The sequence below is a fragment of the Cadophora gregata genome, assembly GCF_030347475.1.
Source record: "Cadophora gregata isolate MNR1 chromosome Unknown scaffold_2, whole genome shotgun sequence".
Taxonomy (NCBI): Eukaryota; Fungi; Ascomycota; class Leotiomycetes; order Helotiales; family Ploettnerulaceae; genus Cadophora; species Cadophora gregata.
The window spans coordinates 324225-345601 of NW_026695925.1; the positions used below are offsets into that span (position 1 = coordinate 324225).

Sequence of the window (21377 nt, forward strand, 5' to 3'; positions counted from 1 at the left end):
TATTCTTAGTATCAACAGGCTTTCACCACACCATTTTAGAATCATTCATTCAGCTAATGATGTATTTTCCGATACGAAAATACACATCCTTTGTCCTATGATTATCCTCCCTCTTCTCTTCTCAGTATAAACACTCCTCCACAACCACCCACATCTCACTCCCAAACTCCAAGCAACCAAGTTCGACTTTCCCATAACTCATATATATTCTCCTCGTGGCCCGTGCAAATCAAGCGAGCATTTCATCACTCAGAACCAAAAAGTACTAGTACCAAAACAACCAAAAGTAAAATGTGTATAGAACACTGGACCAAATACATCATCTGCTGCGGTGAATCAAAATACATAGATACCGCATGGTGTGTGGGTGAATGTCAGGGAGTCTGGGAGCAGTACCACGACTGCCCTACCATGTGTGATGAGTGCCGGAAAAATAGGGCGAAAAAGCTTAGGGAGGCGCATGCTAAGAAGAAGGATGATGAAAGGAAGGATCGGGAGGAGAAAAGGAGGAGAGAGAAGGGGAGTCGGAGCCACTAATTTTGCGCTGAGAGAGGTGACGTGGGGTAATAGGTGTGCGAGGGATGAAAACATGAAGGAATGATTGATGAGGTTAATGAAGATGGGAGGTGATGTGGCAAGCGTAATATTGGGAACACACAGATGTTTTGTTTTTTCCTTTTTCTTTTCTCTTTCTTGGAAGCCTTGGACGGTAATGGAATAAACAATGACTCTTCATTTCTCCGAAATCACGAGGTTTGGTAGTGGAAGGAGGATGTTTATATTCGTATTCTTCATTCCATCGTTTGAGTCTGAGCTGTTGCCTCCCACTTGAGTTAAGCGAGCCAAGCTTGAAGCTTTCGTGGAACACCATTGATGGAGGTTAAAGAGAACAGGATAGTGAAACAGATATTACTCTCACCCTGATCATAGACAACTGCTACCATCGAAAGCAAGGTACCATGGAGACAACCATCACTCGTAGATGTACAGCAAGTCTCTCATTCTGACAATTTCACAAATATTATCTATTCATATACAAGGCTATCCAATTACATTCTCGACATGAATAACCAAGGTGAGACAATACGACAACTACCAACACGCATCCCAAGCCCTCTGCATCCTCGTCATCTCCGCCCTCTCCTTCTCCGGCTCCTCATCCCAATGTCTACACTCCTCATCAACCTCCGCCTTCCCAGTCACCAAATCCGCCTCCTCTGCCTTCACAAAACTCGTCTTCTTCATCACCTTCCAAAGCACAAACATGAAACTCGCAAACGCCACACCGAAATAACTCGTGATGAATCCCTGCGTATCGAACGGCTTGAATGTGTTCCATCCGGAGAATAATACTACGACGCAGCCGGTTCCGATCGCGAAGTAGGCTGTGTAGGGCTGGAAGGGCGCTTTCCATGAGAGCGTGTCGCGGGAAATGCCTTGGGCTTTGAGAGCGCGGTACCACCCGATGAAAGTCACGAGGTAGCCGGTGTAGGAGAGAACGAAGCCGATGGTGGCGAGGTTGACGAACCAGCCGAAGACGGTAACAGATGAGGATGATGCGACCATAAATGCAAGACAGCCGATTAGAGAGGGTACAGCAACGGTATAGAGCGGGACGCCAGCCTTTGAGCACTTCTTGAAGATCTGAGGGGCTTGTCCGTCGAGCGCGAGGGAATAGAGAGTTCGCGATGCGGCGTAGAGGTAGGCATTTCCGCAGGACCATGCGGAGAGGAGAATCAGGAAGTTGATGAGTGACGGTAGACCTTCAATCCCTAGGTTCTCGATTCCAATCACCCAAGGTGAGGCAGTTGCACCACTTGAGCCGTCCGCAAGCGCATCCAATAATCTCTGATCCCGACTCGAGCACAGAATTCCGACGGCAAAGACACCCATGATGTAGAAACCGGCGATACGGTAGAACGCGCGCTTTGCTACTCGAGGGATCTGTCGACGTGGGTTGGCGATCTCGCCAGCTGCTAAGGCGAGAAGATCGGGTCCTGCGACGGAAAAGGCGGCGTAGAGAACGACTTTCCACCAGCCGAGAAATTCGCCTAGGGAGCCGGTAGTCCAGTATGCGTGGATGAAATCGCCGTTTTTCCAGTGGCGGAAGCCGTAGGCGTCGTGTTTGGGATTACCGCCCACCATTGTGATGAAGGTTAAAAGGATGAGACCAATGATTAGGAGGATCTTGGTGGACTATTGGAGGTCAGTTTAGTTATGATTTTGAGGTGGGAAGGGAAAGTGGGGAATTTAACTTACAGCCATGATAAACTCGGACTCGCCATACCACTGGACTGCAAAGACGTTTGCGGCAATCATAACTACTAGGGCTAATGCGACCCAAGCAGCTGGATTGGTTTTATCATCCCAGAACGAAATAACAGTTGCAACAGCCGACAACTCGGCACACAGCAGCATAGCAGCGGTGTAGAAGTACGTCCATCCCAGAGCGAATCCAAATGCCTCATCAACATAGCGTTTCGCGAATTCGAAGATCGATCCACGGATAGGGAGATAGGTTGCCATTTCACCAACGCACAGATTGCAGGGCCATATAAAGGCGATACAGTACGCGACGTAGCCGAGTACCAGTGATAAAGGACCAGATGAGCGGAGAGAGCCACCAATTCCGACGAAGAGTCCTGTTCCGATACTTCCACCAAGAGCCATGAGTTGGACATGACGACCTATTGAGTGTTAGCCAAAACCGCGATACATCACGAGAAATGATGGAACTCACCTGACAAGCCACGTTTAGTCTGTCCGAAGACAGGATCGACGTGAACTTCACCACATACTGGGCCATTCTCATCTGACACGGATCGTGTCGAGGGCGCTTTGGTAGTCTTCTCGGGATCCATGATGAGAGGAGAGATGGGGTATGACTGAGGGAAGCAAACTTAAAAGAAACCATTTGCGGGGGAAGTCTGTATACTTATACAAGACTCCACAAGTACTTACAGATCCGGTGATTTGTTCCCCGCGGGTGACGGGCAATGAACGATAAGAGAGGAGAGAGTTCCAACCTGTGCAACTGACCCATGCATGCCACAAAGGCGATTGTTCAGTCCTCTTCGTAAGGAACTTCCAATCTTCCATGGCCTTACCTCATCGGGTAGATACGGCTGGCATCTGCGAAACTCTAACTATCGACGTATCTCTCCATATCTCTCTGACCCAACCCCATCTTTCATTCTTGACTCGTAGACCTGTTAAGATAGACATGGGAAACGCCTGAAAGGAGATTTCTCTGCCGATAAATTGATCTTGGCTCGGCTTGGCGCTCAGATTTGCTTGTCAGAGATAAGATTTACGGCGTCCGAATAGCTGCCGTGAGCCAATGGGCTTGTGTTGCGGTCGACTATCCCGCGAAGAGTGGGATGGCTTGGTTCGGGGAATCGGTTAGTGGCGTCAGTAAGGGTGTTCGCTGTTGTTAGTAAATATCTTCGGAGCGAAGATAAGTGCATTAGCTAAACTTCGTGTGGTGTGACATGCTGCGTTGTGATGTTTCGTTTGGGTTCGTCTGGTGAGGGGAGGTCGGGGAGGTTATGTACTGCATTTGAGTTGAAGGAGGGAAATTTTCTGGGATGAGTTTTCGACCCCTGAAGCTAGGCTCATTCGAGGGGCTGAAGCGAGCGATAGGTCACATGACTTGTCAAGATTCATGTCAACAAGGATCTTTGCTGCTATCAGTGGAGCTTGGATGAGGAGAAGAGATTAAGCTTGATTTGACCGATAAATTCGACATTTACGTAGGTCTGCGGCTCTAGCGAGTACGAAAGCTGAAGATCAGGAGAAAGTGTTTGACAAACATCGTGAAATGCGACCACCTTACAAGATCCTACACCACCAGCCAGAACTTGAAGAGAATAGTGCAATGGATCAAAAAACATTTGAGGCCAAATGTCTTGAGTAATAGGCGTTTGAGTAAGTTTTAGAGCTGTGGTGGAGATTTAACGATGGGAATGAGTTTACTAGTGCGATAATTCTCGTAAGCCCACATACACTGTCCAAACCAAATTACGTGCTCGTACAGCTTAGTTCGAATTTCCCCTAGCAGGCCTCCGGATTGACATTTGTTATGATTCGCTTCCTCTCTGGGTCGCGCACACCTGCTTGGTGATTGGTCAGACAGGTTATGTCATGTGAGCTGGCAGCAGCACCAGTTTCCTGGCTAGATATGCAAGACGTGTTGGGGATGGACAGTGACAGTCCTCTCCGTATAACTCATGGGCATATTCTTAATACCTTCGATGGATTGATGTTAGTTTCTCTGCGCGTGATCTAGGGTACACGGGGTTTCCCTTTGTGTTAAGGGTTGAATGTTGACATTTCTCGCTTAATTTTCAGGGCAAAGATTGCACTTCAGCCTATTGCCGTTTCTCGGATGCATGCCCCCGATGTGAGACACCAGCAGTTTCACGCACGTTCTGTTTTATGTGGTGGTAGTTCATTTAGAAATATGACCCTTCGAGGCTCGTGTTATTGGTGCCAAAGAAGTTGGCACCTTCACGCACAGATTGCCCACAGGTCTACCTTCAGAGTACTTTGTCTTTACAAGCCATGCTGATGATGAACCATTGAGATATCACTCAAAATTGTGTACTTTTAATCCTCACTAATATCCAGCGAAATTCATTTGTGACATCATTGGCCGCCGAGGAAGTGTATGCGGCGGGATGTGGGCTATGCATTCCCAAGTCTGGGATCAACATCGTGACTCTTTATTCTTCCGATCAATATAGATTCATACAACAAACAAGACGGAAACAGTACACCATACTGGAAGTTGAGTGTCACTCCAGAATGTGGGGCCCATGCTCGCTCTACCGCCCCAGAAATATATTACAGACTTCCATTGGTTATGCAATATGGGATATCAATACACACTATGCTCACCAGTGCGAAGACTCGGCAGTTGTAAAAGCACCCTGTGAAAACTGTTTCTTAACTTACATATCCTCAATCAATACCAAAACACCAATTTTCTTGTCTCTTCGAAACTTCTCGATCTCAGTTCAACTTGCCTCCAGTTATTCGTCACGATGCCTCGCCTCATTCTCCTCCCACTTCTATCCCTACTCACCCTCACCTCCGGTAAACCACAATTCCAAACCGGCAGCTCAACCATGCTCCGCTTCGGCTGTTCCCAAATAGTAATTGATCGCGTCGACCCACTCGTCAACCCCGCACAGATCCCATCACCACATATGCACCAAATAGTTGGTGGCAACGCATTCAACGCGTCTATCCCGAGTGCTGATGTAGGTACGCTGGCGAGTTGCACGACGTGTAGTTTTGCGGATGACTTTTCAAACTATTGGACGGCGAATTTGTATTTCAAAGCGAGGAATGGGAGCTATAAAAGAGTCCCGCAGATACCGAATAGGTGAGTAAAGGTTGTTGTAGTAAGGGGATAGTAAAAAGAGATGGTCTGAAAAGAGATTCAGGGAGTTGTTCAATGACAAGTTCACATCGCAAACGAGTGGTGGATTCGTGGTGTATTATGTTTCGGATGGGAAGAATAAAGTGACGGCATTCAAGCCTGTGAGTTTATCACATTCTTGTCCACCACTTCGAAAGCTTGCTGATACATTATGTGTAGGGGTTCCGCATGTTGGTCGGTGACGCCACCCAGAGAACTAAAATCGGAAGCGGAAGGAAATCTCAATCGTGTTTTCGCTGCTACACGGGGCCAAACTTCGGCGGTGACAATGCTGCACCTTGTCAAGATGCAAAGTACGTCTTTGATTATACGTGTTGAACACCATCGTTGACAGCTAGTCCAGACTGGATACCGAAACTCTCCCAAGTAGTGCATGCAAGGGTGGGATCCGCTCTAATATTTTATATCCAACGTAAGAATACCTGATCAAGTGGCAATCTTCTCAAAAGGAGTGCACATGCTGATAACACGCCGCAGGTGCTGGGACGGTATCAATCTAGACAGTCCAGACCACAAATCACACGTTGCGTATCCGAAAAATGGACCTCAGCAGTTCACAGGCACAAGCACTGGAGGTGCATGTCCATCAACTCATCCCGTGAAAATACCACAGATCATGCTCGAGGTAGTTACCACTCCCATTCCCCTGCTGCCTTCGTTCCCCTGGCTTGTATTCAATATTCTGATTCCGAATAGATCGTCTGGGATACTACAGCATTCAACAACAAAGCCGACTGGCCTGCCGACGGCTCTCAACCCTTCGTGCTCAGCACAGGCGATAACACCGGGTACAGCCAGCACGGTGACTACGTTTTTGGCTGGAAAGGGGATTCTTTGCAGCGTGCTATGGATGGTGGCCCTTGTACTGGCGCATCTTGTGCGGGCCTCAAGGAGACAGCGATGGGTGCCGAGAAGGCATGTAAGGTGCCGAGGTTGTATCCCGAAAATGCTGATGGTTGTAAGTGAACCTTGGTTTTTCTCAATTTGTGCCTCGGTGTTTGGAGTGGTGACTCTTGTGGTATAGGGAGAGAAACTGACTTTGCTTAGGGATCGACAAGTTGCCTGGGATGGATAACTAGGACCTGACTTGGTATTGTGTCGTGGGGTGTCTATGACACTGGAAGAGACTAGATGATATTTCCAGAAATTGGGGTTAGGGCTCCCTCTCAATTTTTGGATCTGGGGTAAGAGCTGCAAGATTTTTCTATTTACATTCCGTCTAAGATCGAGTTCATTGGAAATACATTCAATGGCTTATCTTCCCAAACCCGATTCGATCCAAGCTACCAATGATAGATGTCAGACTTCAAGTTACTCATGAATAATATCATTTGGCGAGCAAGGGACTAGTGATACAGATCACGGCCCGCGTTCTCAAATTCCCTTCCCATGGTATGTAACAAGCTTTTCAGGTGTTGAGAACAAGATCCTTGATACCGTTGAGCGAAGCTTTCACTCGTGATCTTTTGCTCCGGCGGTAGACGTTGCGAGCTTACTTTTCATCGGCAAATATCAAGCGATACGATAGATTTACTTCTGCTAGGAGTGCGGACGGGAGAAAAGTTGGGTGGCATGTTGTATTCTTCGTAATAGCCATCCAACAGCCTTCATAAGATTGTTAGCGTATACAGTAGCCTCGACTGCGGAATTTCTGTGTTACCTGGTGAATGTACTCCCAGTGAAGCCGGTGCTTCCTTGCCCTTCTGAGCCCTGGAGTGCGATGAAAGATGGGAGACAGAATAAGCTCAGTGTTTGCGAATCGGAGTCAAAGTCTAGATGAAAACTTATTGACATGGTCCAGGAGAATTCTATATCCCCTATCTCCTTGATTGTCACGGCATTGAGGTTTGATACCTGTAAATCGATGGAGGACGAACCCGCCATTTGGGTGCATTCAAACTTGCCTGGAAGTCTACTACCAAAGCCTTGGAGCAATTCCACAAAGAATCGATCAGCCTGTGACAGTGCCTGGGACGATGGTGACTTGTTCGGGAGGCAGCGGACTTGAAACATAGCGCTGTCCACCGCTGGGAACATGGTTTCGTAAGCCATTGTGATCCATCCGATCAGGATGAAGATTGCTTGCAACGCCTGCTTTCGGGTTCGGTGACCGTTGGCAATATATGTTTTGGACAACACATCGGCGGAAACCAAGTCAGTAACCATTCTGGCCAAAGTGGTGCGGCTCCCTGAGGTAAGGTGATTGGATATATGCGTCATCAAGTGCAAGAGCCGTTGTGTGATGGAAATACGAGATGCATCTGGAAACGGAGGAAATAGTCTATCGAGGAGGGATACTGGAAAGCACTAGATCCTTACTTACAGGGCACCAGCATAGACGGCTTCTGGGATATTATCACGACCAGGAACTTTTGGCCCTCACAACGCGACCAAAAATTCCGCGATAGCCACAGGGAAAGATTCTAAGAAGAAGCAAGCCGTCAGCTTTTTGCCCGGAATTTGTCTACGACAAGCAAGCTACCTGAAGAGAGGCAGTCCTCCACACCATTCGGCATCACTCTTTTCTGCCGAGCAGCCAGTGATTTGCCCATCGAGTGCTGTTTTCGCGATGTAGCCGAATACAACGTCTGCGATGTTCTGTGTATTCGGGCCACACTGGAGCGCTTTGTCACTGGCCGTTTGCTGTCTCGATGTTTCGAACTCGAGCTAGGTACGAAAGGTAGCTTCGCAGCCTGCCTATATGGATGGGCCGGCCATAGGTACTGCGCGACCTACTCTTGCTCGTGGTCGCACCCGCGCTCACTGGTCTATGCGTCCGTCCGTCCGTGTTCTCTGTCTCTCGGTCTGTCTTTCATACCCGCCCAGTTTAGTTCCAGGTAAGATTGCTACCTGGCTACCTTACCTACCTCCATATTCACGAGGCTTCCGGCACCACCATCAATCACATGAGTGAGTGAGTAAGTGAGTGAGTGAGTGAGTGGTAATGTACCGCTGACTGGTGTCTCGCATCGCCGCCGCACGCTGGCAGGCAGGCAGCGGCGTCAACACCTCACCTCACCTCACCACACCTCAACTCACCTCACTCTTCACCTCACCTGCATCGCTTCCATCCCATCCCGCCAGTGATATTATTCTGGTCCATCGCGGTGCCAAACTGTTTTCGCTGTCAACCTCTATTTCTACATTTCCTTCGGCACCCAGTCCCACGCAATTCTCCCCCCAATCCGTCTCTCTGTTTTGCTCATCCTCGCCACCCTCCCACACAATGGGCCCTTCTGATCTTTTCGATCCTTTCATCGCCTCCGTTTCAGAATTGCAAAGCCTGTTAAGTGCGGGCGAGCTCAACAGCTCTACTATCGTCGATAGCTATCTCAAGAGAATCGCAGCAGACGATGACTACCTGCGCTCCGTCGTAGAAACGACACCAAGAGAGATACTGAACAAAGAAATAAAGCGACTGGATGATGAGCGAGCTGCTGGCAAAGTTCGCAGTCCGCTGCATGGCATTCCCTTTCTTGTCAAGGTAGGCCAGCGCTTGACATTGTGTATATCTGAGGATGGGCGGGCGTGCTGAAACAAACACTCAGGACAACATGGCAACGGATCCAAGTCTTGGGATGGGGACGACCGCCGGCAGCCTTGCCCTCGTGGGCTCACGGCCGCATGGGAATACTCCAGTGGTGCAAAAGGTGAGGCTCAAAGGCCAGTCACTAGTGAATGGATCTAACCTGTACATAATCAAAGCTTCTGGATGCTGGGGCCATAATGCTTGGTAAAACCAGCCTTTCGATACGTGCGCCGAGACCAGTGATTGTGTCTGGTGGGTGTAAGCTGACTCCGTGAAGGAACTCAACTACTACAGGTAGGCGACTTTGCTTTGCTATCGACGAGGCAATTCACTCACTGCTACAGGTCGGAAGGTATACCTTGCGCATGGTCTGCAGTCTCTGGACAGAGCCAATCAGCATATGTGAGAGGAGGATTCCGGGATGATGATACCTTTGGGGGTCACAGTGTAAGTTGCCCCTGTCAACACCCATCGGAGTCATTCTGATTGATCAACGCAGAATCCTGGAGGTTCTTCGTCAGGCTCTGCCATTGCTGTCTCGGCTGGGTTCGCTCCATTTGCCTTGGGCACGGAGACAATCGGATCTCTTATGTTGCCGGCCGATAGGGCAGCATTGTACTCATTGAAGCCAACTGTTGGCACAGTCTCACAAGATGGAATATTCCCTATATCCTCTTTGTGCGATGCTGCTGGACCAATGACGAAGACTACGAAAGATCTTGCTGACATCCTCGACATCATCTTGGATTCTGACAAAGCTCGTATTCCAGAGGGCGGATTCTCTACGATGCTTACCAAAACTTGGCAGGGAATCAAGATTGGCTTTTTAGAACCCGAGAAATGGATGTATTCGGAGACCGTTGTGAAATACGAGGAAAGTGCAACGGATCAGATGGTATGTTTGCCGATCAACACTCGCTTGTATCACAGCTGATCATGCCACCAACAGCTGGCTGAAATTGGCGATGTGTACCAAAGGCTGGCAGAGCTCGCAGAAACAAAATCAGTCTCATTGATCTCCTGGGGCGAAGCAACTGACAACGGAAATAGAGTCATTGATAAGTGTTTTGGTGAGTAGCAGCTACAAAAGCATGGTTCACAATCTAATGACATTTCCAGACCGGGACTACAGTGCTGCACTCGAGAAATATCTTTCATCTCTTGACAACTCCAAGATCCACTCTTTGTCAGATCTAATCGAATTCAACGAGACCCACGCGAATCTGGAGCTCCCTCCCCGTACGTTAACTCAGCACGCGCTCATATATATTCCAACAAGACGCTGATTCTTCTAGGATACGACAACCAAAACGGGCTCATCCGCGCTCTGAATTCAAACATAACCGACGAAGAGTACGACGAGATCCTTCAACATGCACGCCATTCTTGTCGCGACCTAGGTATCGACAAAACTCTAAAGGAAAACAACGTCGACATCTTGCTTGGCCCTGCTGGCCCACTATACTATATCGCCGGAGCAGCAGGTCAGTCATTTTCTCAGTCCCCTCGTTGAATACCTTTGTTGAGTCGATTTAGCATATCCCATCGCGTCCTTACCCCTCAGCTATTTGAGCTTTAATGGTCGTCCGTTTGGATTGGTGGCATTGGCTTCTGCGAATCAAGAGGCGCTGTTGATTAGGGTTATGAGTGCCTGGGAGGCTACATTTCCAGCGAGAAAGCCTCCACCTCTGCTTGTTGAGAAGGCGGTGTTGTGATTAAAGGTATTGGCAAATCATTCTTGTTGTCATTGAGCATGGGCTTGGTATTGTTTATCGTGCGCCCATTTTCTAAATTAAAAACTCTCAACTCATGGATTCGCGGAACTGCAAAGAATTACATGATGCGAGTTGAATACATTGTTAAAATTGATCAACAGTCTTGCACACACTCTTGAGAACGCAGCACGCTTTCCGTTTGTGTCATCATTTCTTGAGTGAAAGATGCTGGGTCCGAAATATGTGTAACATTTATCTACACTCGTGCCATTGCGAACCCAGTAACTACACACTGGTAAAGATAATAGTAGAGAATTGGAATCTAAGTATCGATTCTGGCTTAACATGAGGAATACCTGACTATGGTAATGCTCTCGCGAGCCTTTTTCCCGGAAAGTGCGGCATGATCGGATCGAATGGAAGCGCTTCAGGTCGTGTTCAAGGCAGAAAAACGCAGGGAGACAAAAGTGTTGAATTTAGAGTTGTTACCGCCAAAACGCACCGGAAGCGCACGTGCTCACTGGAAACCGGCATCTCTGGAGAGCGAAGCATGTGCAGCAGAAGAGAATTTAATTTTCGAGGAACGCAGAACTGCAAGTAAAAGGGAAGGGGCAGAATTAATTGATTCGCATAAGATGAATAAGAGAGAATTCGAGACCGCCTGAAGTAATTCGAGAGAAATTGGAGGTACGGGCAGAAAAACGAAACGCAGATCGCTGCCTCAATCAAGCAGCGCCTCCTACCTGCATGTAGGTGCTCATGCAGTGAGAACTCTATTCTCAGTGCCGGAACGGCATTCTCGACATCGACTAGCGACATAACATTCCCAAAAACGAACAACAAATGACTCAAAAATGGTAAAATTGTTTGCCTGGCCAGCGCCTTTAAGATGCAACATTTACCTAGAATCATTTAACCGAGGAGAGTAAATAGAACAAGGTTGGCAGTGAGCTGAAGAAGAGCGGCCGATATCCGACGTTCGCGGAACTTTCGCAGTAGTCCGCCTTCCGATGTTTAAGGTTTTGATTATTGAGCATCTCTTCCAAATCTTCTCATCGCATCCTCGCATCTTACAAATCTCGCACCGAGATGCGAATCCGAGTCTACAAAATGCAAATTCCTTTCAAACACAAGAGTTGCGTCAACCATACCTCATGTGAACCTGCCGAGGCTTTGTGGCTGGCCTCTCTTTACAAACCCCACACAGCGGCCCCACCCACCTAAGTTCCAAAGCTTTTCTGAGCAGCAATAAATTCTGCTTACAACATATTTGATAAGCCAGTGCTCCTTGTATTTGGAAGCGGTGAGATGAAACAACTCCCGCTCCGAGACTAGTTTGGTCCTCGAATTTGTAATTCTGCCATTTTGCATGGCATGATGTCAAGGGCGATGAATGCCGTGATTGGGCAATGCATGAGATACCCCCACAGGATGATGCGTAAAAAGTTTAAAAGACGTTGCTAGTCAGTTCGAGAGAGAGAAGCTACAGGTCGAAAGCCAGAGAAGTGCGGGAAAGCTATTGTAGAGAAAGGGCCCTCGAAAAGGATATGCAGATTCCGTTGTGGGTGTTCCTGGGAAGTATACTGCTTGCGCTTTCCTGGCATGAGATGGCGTCGTTGGTTTTGAGAAGGACTACTGGTGGAGGGGTTGTACCCACTTTGTTTGGGAGCTGGAACTTGGATGGGGCTGCGATGAGGGGTATAAGAGGTTTCTCTTTCCTCTCTTCTGGCTCCAGATATTCTTCAAGTACACTTACAAGATCATCAACATCGGCCTCACTATACCAGACACCACTCTCAACAACTACCAACCATCACAAACACTTCTCCACAACAGCTGCAACCATGTCTTCCAAGTCCTTCCTCGAGACCGTCAAGAACCGCCGCACATACTACGCTCTCAAGAAGGAGAGTACCATCTCCGACGCTCAGATCCAGGAGATTATCAAAGAGGCTGTTCTACATGTCCCTTCTTCGTTTAATAGCCAGAGCACGAGGGTAGTGCTGCTCGTTAAGGAGGAGCATGATAAGTTGTGGGAGATTGTGAAGGAGGCGCTGAGGGCTATTGTGCCTCCTGAGCAATTCCCGGCTTCTGAGCAGAGAATCAATGGATTTAAGGCTGGTTATGGAACTGTTCGTCTATATCCCCTTCCATTTTACTTCATGTCTTTCTAGCTGAGATAAATGCTAATAATCGTCTCCAATAGGTCCTCTTCTTCGAGTCCCGCTCCGTCGTCTCAGGCATGCAAGACAAGTTCGCCATCTACGCCGACAAGTTCCCCGGCTGGGCCACCCAGTCCGACGCCATGCACCAGTTCGTCATCTGGGCTGCTCTCGAGGCGGAAGGGCTTGGTGCCAATCTTCAGCATTATAACCCGTTGATTGATCAGAAGGTTGCGGATACGTGGGGCATTGATAAAGATTGGGTTTTAAATGCGCAGTTGGTGTTTGGGACGCCGGCTGGTGGACCGGGAGAGAAGACCTTTGTGCCGGTGGAGGAGAGGTTTAAGAGTTTTGGGGTTTAGTGAGGGGTTGGCTTGGGATGAGATGGGGGTGCATTGCTAGTGTTTTGGGAGGGGAGTTGAGTTTCTGTAGATAGATTTTATGAATGCTTGGTACTTGATCAAAGTCTCCTTTCTTCATTCCTACCTCTACCCTCTCATATTTCCATCGATTTCCAAACTCCCCGAATTTCTTGCTCAAATGTTGAGTTGTGGTAATGTCGCAATGCGGCCGCATGGAGGGGCACAATTTTACCCCTCCATGCAGACATCGACACACGCCCCTCGGCGCAGTCCCTTACTCGGCTTCAATTAACTCCTCTATAGAATCCTATCTTTGTAACTCGAATCTTCTACAGGAACTTTTCTGTACAAATTGTCCTGAAGCCAGAACAGAGAGGGGCAGGCAGTGGAGTGGCTGCAATGACGACGCGGGAATTGCGGGAATTGGGGATATCGCGGGTCTTTTCCGCTCGACTATTCTAGAAACGCAAGGGAGCGAGTGGAGAGTAAAGCGTAGTGGAGTAGGTTGCGGGTAGAGGGGATGTCGTGCATAAGTAGTTCTGGGACGTGCGAACGATCAGCTACCGAAGAGGTAGTGTTCGTGAGAGAGTGTTTGTTTTGGTTCCGTTGTTTGGGTGTCCTAGTGAGGGGTGAACAAGCGAGAAGTACTGACGGTAGGAAGACCGAAATAATTTCGTTTGCTCTTCTGATCTCGTGGAGACGCTTGCATCTCCACTCTGTATCACTATCTTATATTTTAATATATCAATATGTTCTATCTGAATCTTGTCCCGAGTTCTACGAGCACACTCAAGACTCAACCACACATCAAGCTGGAGCATCTCTGCCAGCAATACGATCCCCTGTTCCGGGAAACTGGACGAGATGTGCAATATATGTTCCCAGAAAGACCTCCCTCTCTTCCTCGTTGTATTTATGATAACATTCCTGTTCTCATTTCTCCTCCAGTTTCTCAAGAACAACACTATATTCTCATCAACGACTTTCTCATTGGGTCCAAGCCCCCTCACAATCTCCCTTTCTAACTCATTCCCTCCCTTGAACCTCGAATTCCACTCTTTCCCCAACATAAACTCAATATAGCTATAAAATGGGAATGTCATGACCCGCATTTGCCACCACTGGTGTGGTAATATTGAGATCGAAACATTCAAGTTCGGAGGAAATATCAAGTTTATGAGAGCAACTAAGATAGGCAGACCGACACGTAAACTTTCCACACGAGCTGTTTGGGGAGGTTGTAGAGATTTCGATCTGGAAAGGATTAATGATGCACATTTGAGAGATTATGACTGTAGAAACGAACCCATATCTTGGAGCACCCATCTCCTTGACAAAATCGGTATTGAGAGTCGGCTGGCTGAACCTACACCTCATTCTTAGAACAAGATGTATGGTTGCGGGTACCCGTGGACGTGGTGTTGAGCCCAGAGGGTGGGATAGTCGGCGCTGGCGATTGAGATGTATTCCTTGATTCTGGTCCAGATGTGATGTCTTCGACGCGAGCTTTGTCGTCTTCGGAGGGGCAGATATGAGAGGGACATAGTAGGAAGAGAAGTATGAGGAGATCTATGTCGTTGACTTTGAAGTATATCATTTGTGATGATGGCGGAGTGGAAGGGGTGGGGGGGGGGGGACGTTTGGCGGGTAATTACTGCTTGGTGGATTTGTGATATGGGATGTTATTCTAGGTGTGTTGTTTGTCATTATATATCTTTGTGTACAATTTTTTAGATGCCGTACTGACGTGAGAGACCAAATGCCAAGTCGTGAGCGATATGGCTGATGGCACCATGATACCCTAACAGGACGATTATTGCTGAGAACGGCATGTTGAGATGCTGGGCTCAAACGGATACGCCTAACAGAATCACATAAGCTCTGCCAGCAGCCAAAACTTACGAAGTTAAACATTGCGCCCGGTTTGGATGTGATGTTAGCGCTGATGTGATGCCCCATCTGGATTGTCTTATTGTCAAGGTTTCACTGGAGCTCACTCGAAGTGCGGCCGCAAGGAACAGATTTTGGGATTCTGACGGGGAGAAATACTTTGGAACATATGCAAGTTCATGTCTTCTGGACGTTGAATAGGTTGTGGTGTGAATGTCTTCACACGAAATGAGCATGAAATGCAGAAAGGAAGGCATCTCGCTTTGGACATATGTTTGTGATGTTTTTAATCGATGATTCAGATGAGATTTCTACTGACAGATTTGACCAATCCCACAATCATTGAAGCTGTGGACCAATAGCCTTGCTTACCTCCTCCAGCTTCTTGGGATCTTCAGCATCCCGGGTATTTGATAGCCTTGCTGACATGCATGCCCAGGGATGAGTCTGTCTTCTGTTAGGCTAGCACTCAAAAGGTGATTTTGAGACCTCGAGAGACATAATTAGAGGTCTTCCACATGGTCATGAAAATCTACGTTATTGTCTTCAGGTAATTCTTCCTTGTACAGCATCTTTGCCGTTTTTGCTGATTCATACGGGATCAATCGGACATGTATAACTAGTGGTGGACTGAAATAGTACTATGGAGAACACTGTGAGTATTGGAATCATATACTAAATAACGAGAAACAGAACGCCGCGTAATTGGGAGCGTGAAAAAAAGTACGCAATATAATGAAGTTGAATACTGGACGGAAATCGATGTGGTTGACGAAGATATTCAGCCCTGGAATCAGCCTCACAAGGCGGATTTGGTCACCAAATGATCGCCCCCACGACGAGGCTCTGCCATATGAGCTGTCAAACCTGCGGCCACAATGACGAAGACATTCCCATCGATGCTACTTCAGTCCATTTCATCTATTTGATGCTTGTCAGATAAAGCTCTGAACATAACGGAAGCAAGCAAAACAATGTCAAGCACCGCTGGCTCAGCTTCGGCCTCGGCTGCACCGAACGGCAGCGACGACCCCTGGACATTGGCCAAAGACCGCTTCCTCTCTGGCCTTGACCCCACTGAACGCGACATCTTCAACAACGCAACACTCGAGAACCTCTTCTATACTACCAGCAATGAGAACCGAACAGACGCAGAGAAGAGCCGTGTGCGAGCTGTGGCGAAAAAATTGGGGCCGCTGGTATCTGCCATAGAGAGTTATGGCAAGGCTTTGGATACCTTTGCCCAGATTGCCCCTCTGTACCTGTCGCCGATATGGGGGAGTATCAGGGTGCTGTTGATACTAGCGAGGAGCTATGGGAAGTTCTTTGAACGAGTTGTGGATACTTTGGGGAGGATTGGAGATGTAATGCCTAGATTCCGTGAGTTGGGCCGTGTTTGCCATTCGAAGAAGCGCCTGACGAACGCAACTAATACCTGCAGGCGACTACGAACGGATCTATTGTCGAGAGAAACATCAGCGTCTCACCCAAGCTCTGTCGAATGCATACCTCGATATCATTGAGCTTTGCACACAATTCCGAAAGACAATACTGGAGCAAAAGACATCATCCCTCCGCAGACTTCTCAAGCCAGTGTCTCTCGATAGGCAGTTCGATGAAGCAATCGAACGCTTTCGGCAACATAAAAAGAGCGTCGATGAGGAGGCTAGGGTCTGCTATATGATTGAAGCAGCTGAGAAACGGAACGAGGAGCTGACCCTCTTTGCTGCCGAACGAAAACGGAGGCTCTTATCAAGACTTTCAACAGTCGCATTCGAGCACAAGCATCGAAAACTGAAGGCACTGAGGTATGAAGGAACAGGAACTTGGCTCATCGGAGATACGAAGTATAAGGAATGGAAATCATCGACAGAATCGGCTGTGTTATGTTGTCATGGTATTCGTACGTTCCTATGCACCACTCAAGACTTAGACTATGCACTAACAAGCTCAGCTGGCTGTGGAAAATCAGTCCTGGCATCCAGCATCGTTGACTCTCTTCTCACTAACAATACTACCGTGTACTACTACTGTGATTACTCTGATAAGAGAACGCTTGATCCAGCAAACCTGTTTGGAGCCCTTGCGCGCCAGGTGCTTGGAAAATTGAAATCCATACCCGAAACTCTCGCCGCTACAATCGAAAATGCAGCTCACGACGGAGATAGGCTCACAGATAGTTCATGTGCGCTTGAATCCCTTCGAAAGGGCATCGAGCTCTGCTCAGATCCCATATACATCTCTGTTGATGGAATCGACGAACTGACCGAGGAGTCTCAAAAGACCATTTGCCACGGACTGAAGGACTTGATTGATGGTAACTCGGTACCAATAAGGCTTTTCCTAACAGGACGGCAAGATCTCTCATCCTTACTACATATTCCTTCAATAGTTCCATTCACCAGTATCTCAGTTGCGCCTTCGGTGATCGCCTCGGACATTCGCAACTTTGTCCAAGCCTCAACTCGACGTAGAGTTGCAGAGGGTATGTTAGTTTTACAAGATTCGAGTTTGGAGGAGTTGATCGTAGAGAAACTTGTCAATGGAGCTCGGGGAATGTAAGTCACAAAGTCAGCTGTATATGTCCACTGCTAAGAGCAGTACAGGTTTCTGTGGGTAGAATTTCAGCTTCGTGACCTTTGCGAAGCCGAGTCCGACTACGGGATCAGACTTGTCCTCGAAAACCTGCCTCGGAGTCTAAGCGAGACATATGATCGACTGCTGGGGCGAATCGAGGGTACCGAAAGACGAAATATGATCTTAAGGATGTTCAAATGGATAGTCTGTACCCGTCAGCCTCTTCACGTCAACGAAATCAGAGAAGGGATTGCTTTCACCCTGGAGGACGAAGACTGGACACAGGAGAAAATCCCAACCGACCTTAACCGCCTTATCCGAGCCTGTGGAAATCTCGTCATCGTCGATACAGAAACCGACATCGTACAGTTGGCACATTACACTGTCCAGCAATACTTCTTGAAAGACGACGGAAAATATTTTCAGTTTGGACTTGGAGATGCCAATGAAATGGCTGGCGAGTTTTGTCTTGCATACCTCACCTTTTCTTGCTTCGAAACCCAGGTCACACGATATAGAAGTAACACGAACACCGATATTGTTGCTCTGCAAAAGATGACATCCAGTGCCGCTTTGGTTCCTTCGGGTCATCCGGGGCGAAAAGTCATTTGGGCTTGGAATATCTTGCGGGGTCCCAGGACAGCACCCCGCAATGTCAACCTAGTGAACCCTAACCCGAGATCCAAGGTAGAGGCAAGTTTTATGTCTGCTTTTCATTTCCTACCATACGTCGTGAAACATTGGTTATGGCATACTATCGACTTTGAATCCTCTGCCTATACCGAACGAAGAGATCAGATGTTCAAGAATCTAGTCTGCTGGAAAGAATTACTTTTCGACTTCCGCCCTTGGGCATCATTCAGCAAATCAACACAACAGTCAAGCTCGACAGCTCTCCTTGGGTGGGCCTTGATGGCAAATCACAGGTACTTACTTCGCATGGCTTCTTCGGTGATGGAACACTGTATTCCAGCCCAGCTTGTATTGGATGCCTGGAGCAACTTTCTCCTCGGTCGCAAGGGGCCCGTTGGCATACACGAGTCTGATGTTGATTCTCTAATTGCGCTCCAGAAAGAGCCTTTTCGGTCCGAGTCTGCATTGGACTGTTCTTTGTGGTTGCTGTCACAGCTTCTGTTTGCTTGCCAGAAAGGTCATCATCTTGCCTTAAAAGAGATTCCATTCAACGATACCCGTTCAACGGCACGGGACTTTGCTGACCACTTACCATCGTTCTTACTTCTTCTAACCGCTGGTACTGGCGAGCTAGAAACCATCAAGTACCTCAAATCATATGTGGGGGTCGAAGAGCAAGAGCACCTTCGCATGTGGTTTAGTCCTGATTGGTGGGAAAGTTCTCTTAAGCGGGCTTTTGCCTCACGGCAATTTGAGACTGTTCGGTACCTCGTGAGAGCAGGACACAACTTCGCTTCATTGTGTTCAGACAGGGGGACGTATGAAAGTATGCTCAAGAATGCCGTCACTGCAGGAGACAGTGAAGCTGCTGAGTGCCTCCTCCATCTAAGTCCAAGATGGCCAGTTCAAACCACTCCTGATGACCTTGCAGACCTATTCATTCTTGCCATACAAAAGAATTTACTCGCTGTTGTTGCCCAACTGCTCCATCTGGGCGCCGAGCCAAATCTCACCAGTTCCCTAAACCAGGTACCTCTTGTCGAGGCTATTCGATCTCGAAACCGGCAGATGGTGGCACTGCTACTTCAATACCGAAGCAGCTTTGAGCTGACAGCACATGGGCTGCCCTTGACCATTGCAGCTGCGATGGGAGCCCTGGCAATTTGTGAAATGCTCATCGCTGCTGGTGCAGAAGTTTTCCACGGCTCTTATCAAGATTCGCATGGTGTAGCCTTGATTGACGTTTCAGGTGGCCCCGAGTTCGACGACTGGGAAATATCTGTAAGCCCGACTCCGCTGTACATGGCGTCTTACTACGGGCATTCGGATATTGTAAAGCTACTCTTAGAATCTGGAGCAGCCCCAAGCTTTCCCAGTCCCACCCAACATGTTGCCGCAGTTCTGGACCCAGATAATGTGGCTGCCGGATTTACCTATCACTCTTATCTTTTGAGGCCAGATGGAAAACTCTATATGTCGAAGGAAGATATACCAGCCAAATCCTACACCCTAATCTCGCAGTGGAAGTATTCGATTGAAGTTGCTATCGAACAAGGACATGACGATATTATCTCGATGCTATCTGGGTCATGTAGCATGACCGCTACTATACACAGCAACAGTTGCTTTCACCAGTACGCCATTCAGAAGGCCATGCTCCATCACTTTGCACGTACATTATCACCTTCAGAGCCCGCGTATAAGAAATTCATTAAAAAGGTACTTGAATATACAGATACCTGCCTGTCCAGGGCATCCGAGCCGACTAAATGGGAAGACATGACAGCAAAGATCTTGTCAGAATCATAATCACGGGATGATAACAGACAATACTAGGTGCACTGTTATGAAGAAAAATGATATTTGCTCATCATGGCGTCTGTTCCGTACATCGCACTGGAAGAGACAAACTAGCCACGCATCGCGCTATTATCGTTTCAAGCTATATTCTGCTCCAAGGACATACACCTCACAGCTTACAAGGTTTTCCACCACAAACAGTCATCGTATGCACATATGTCAACTTTCCCTCTTCCAGCCTGAATTCATGGCTATCAGCGGCCATCATCATATGCTCCCAAATACAAAGGATGCTTACCGACCCCATCGACTCATCAATTACATACCTCCTATGTGTGTTTCCAGGCTGGCTATGATTCGATGGGATACCAGGCTTGCATGAATCATCCGGCTTTCCAGTCCCTGTGTAGGCACTTCCCTCCAGCCTTACACACGGTGTACCCCACGGAACTTTCCCAGGCGCACTGGCATCATTCCACATATCCATATATGCATCTCCAGCAGCCTGGATCACCGCCCGGCTATCCCTTTTGCCCTCGGGGATAACATCCCATTTCTCTTGCCATACATACTGTAATGTCTTCTTCGCATCGAAGAGCCACGAATTTGTGGTCGAAGCAATCGAGTCGATCAGGGTGATCTTGCCCTCTGCATCATCATGTCTGAGTTGTGTGCCAATCACATATGGATTTGAGGAATCGGTGATGATTATCTCATTATAGGTCGCACAGGCTACTAGGTCGGTGTTGGTGCGGCGGTGATCGATTTTCAGGGCTTTGCTGAGGACGCTTTTGTTCGGGTCGGTGGCTTTGTTGTTTTCGATGTAGCTCCAGTTGGTGGAGAGGTATGGTTGGAGGGATGTGAGGGATCCGGATGTTTGAGAAGCGATGTAGGCGTCTGAGGCGGCGAGGAGGAGGGTTTTGTTACAAGCCAGGACGGGGACGGAGAGGGTGAGGTGGGCGATGGACGTCAAGATGACGATGAAGGTGGATGTGGGAAGCATCGTGGATGGAGCAGATTTGAGTAGTTCAAGCGGTAACTTGGTCGTCGGTATTTATTAATTCAGCACATTTCCTTCATATGCTCAAAACAACGCCTTGAATTGCAGACATTGAGAGCTCAAGTAGGACCTCTACCTTTCTATCTTACAATCATATCTGCCGTGGCCGAGACGGATGTAAGTAAACATTCAGTGGCTCGAAATTAGCCAATGCTTTGGTACATAGGCGCAAGCTACCCAATTGACCCGGATCGACCCGGAAG

General features: G+C 48.1%; 8 protein-coding genes across 8 annotated transcripts; 4 read left to right on the forward strand and 4 right to left on the reverse strand.

Moving 5' to 3' along the window:
- Positions 1-995: 995 nt before the first annotated feature.
- On the reverse strand, positions 996-3557 carry ONS95_007452 (uncharacterized protein). Its single transcript, XM_058500959.1, has 3 exons — positions 2741-3557; positions 2260-2687; positions 996-2196 (listed from the first exon to the last, which is right to left on the reverse strand). Exons 1-3 carry the CDS (start codon positions 2859-2861, stop codon positions 1093-1095), a joined length of 1653 nt encoding a protein of 550 aa, XP_058362275.1. The 5' UTR covers positions 2862-3557; the 3' UTR covers positions 996-1092.
- Positions 3558-5045: 1488 nt separating this feature from the next.
- Positions 5046-6525, forward strand: ONS95_007453 (uncharacterized protein; the record flags this gene model as incomplete). Its single annotated transcript, XM_058500960.1, has 7 exons — positions 5046-5389; positions 5451-5547; positions 5606-5739; positions 5790-5858; positions 5924-6071; positions 6143-6404; positions 6494-6525. 7 exons carry the CDS (start codon positions 5046-5048, stop codon positions 6523-6525), a joined length of 1086 nt encoding a protein of 361 aa, XP_058362276.1.
- A 420-nt stretch (positions 6526-6945) lies between these two features.
- ONS95_007454 (uncharacterized protein) lies at positions 6946-7612 on the reverse strand (the record flags this gene model as incomplete). Its single annotated transcript, XM_058500961.1, has 2 exons — positions 6946-7051; positions 7107-7612. 2 exons carry the CDS (start codon positions 7610-7612, stop codon positions 6946-6948), a joined length of 612 nt encoding a protein of 203 aa, XP_058362277.1.
- A 1060-nt stretch (positions 7613-8672) lies between these two features.
- Positions 8673-12181, forward strand: ONS95_007455 (uncharacterized protein; the record flags this gene model as incomplete). The annotated part of the gene is made up of 8 exons (XM_058500962.1): positions 8673-8930; positions 8995-9096; positions 9253-9269; positions 9320-9422; positions 9475-9870; positions 9925-10045; positions 10095-10214; positions 10271-12181. 8 exons carry the CDS (start codon positions 8673-8675, stop codon positions 10486-10488), a joined length of 1335 nt encoding a protein of 444 aa, XP_058362278.1. The 3' UTR covers positions 10489-12181.
- A 56-nt stretch (positions 12182-12237) lies between these two features.
- ONS95_007456 (uncharacterized protein) lies at positions 12238-13214 on the forward strand (the record flags this gene model as incomplete). The annotated part of the gene is made up of 2 exons (XM_058500963.1): positions 12238-12822; positions 12897-13214. 2 exons carry the CDS (start codon positions 12238-12240, stop codon positions 13212-13214), a joined length of 903 nt encoding a protein of 300 aa, XP_058362279.1.
- Positions 13215-13300: 86 nt separating this feature from the next.
- ONS95_015043 (uncharacterized protein) lies at positions 13301-14831 on the reverse strand. Its single transcript, XM_058508728.1, has 2 exons — positions 14521-14831; positions 13301-14468 (listed from the first exon to the last, which is right to left on the reverse strand). Exons 1-2 carry the CDS (start codon positions 14589-14591, stop codon positions 13775-13777), a joined length of 765 nt encoding a protein of 254 aa, XP_058362280.1. The 5' UTR covers positions 14592-14831; the 3' UTR covers positions 13301-13774.
- A 576-nt stretch (positions 14832-15407) lies between these two features.
- On the forward strand, positions 15408-21334 carry ONS95_007457 (uncharacterized protein). Its single transcript, XM_058500964.1, has 5 exons — positions 15408-15827; positions 15890-16484; positions 16546-17007; positions 17059-17662; positions 17711-21334. Exons 2-5 carry the CDS (start codon positions 16079-16081, stop codon positions 20121-20123), a joined length of 3885 nt encoding a protein of 1294 aa, XP_058362281.1. The 5' UTR covers positions 15408-15827; positions 15890-16078; the 3' UTR covers positions 20124-21334.
- Positions 20291-21117, reverse strand: ONS95_007458 (uncharacterized protein; the record flags this gene model as incomplete). Its single annotated transcript, XM_058500965.1, has 2 exons — positions 20291-20353; positions 20413-21117. 2 exons carry the CDS (start codon positions 21115-21117, stop codon positions 20291-20293), a joined length of 768 nt encoding a protein of 255 aa, XP_058362282.1.
- Positions 21335-21377: the final 43 nt, after the last annotated feature.

Bases quoted from the DNA above. Each gene is read 5' to 3' on its own strand.
- ONS95_007452 (XM_058500959.1), bottom strand. From the start codon at position 2,861: ATGGATCCCGAGAAGACTACCAAAGCGCCCTCGACACGATCCGTGTCA. The intron at 2,688-2,740 runs GTGAGTTCCATC...AACACTCAATAG, and splicing joins GACTAAACGTGGCTTGTCAG to GTCGTCATGTCCAACTCATG. The intron at 2,197-2,259 runs GTAAGTTAAATT...GACCTCCAATAG, and splicing joins AGTCCGAGTTTATCATGGCT to TCCACCAAGATCCTCCTAAT.
- ONS95_007457 (XM_058500964.1), top strand. From the start codon at position 16,079: ATGTCAAGCACCGCTGGCTCAGCTTCGGCCTCGGCTGCACCGAACGGC. The intron at 17,008-17,058 runs GTACGTTCCTAT...TAACAAGCTCAG, and splicing joins GTTATGTTGTCATGGTATTC to CTGGCTGTGGAAAATCAGTC. The intron at 17,663-17,710 runs GTAAGTCACAAA...AGAGCAGTACAG, and splicing joins GTCAATGGAGCTCGGGGAAT to GTTTCTGTGGGTAGAATTTC.
- ONS95_015043 (XM_058508728.1), bottom strand. From the start codon at position 14,591: ATGAGGTGTAGGTTCAGCCAGCCGACTCTCAATACCGATTTTGTCAAG. The intron at 14,469-14,520 runs GTTCGTTTCTAC...AATCCTTTCCAG, and splicing joins ATGGGTGCTCCAAGATATGG to ATCGAAATCTCTACAACCTC.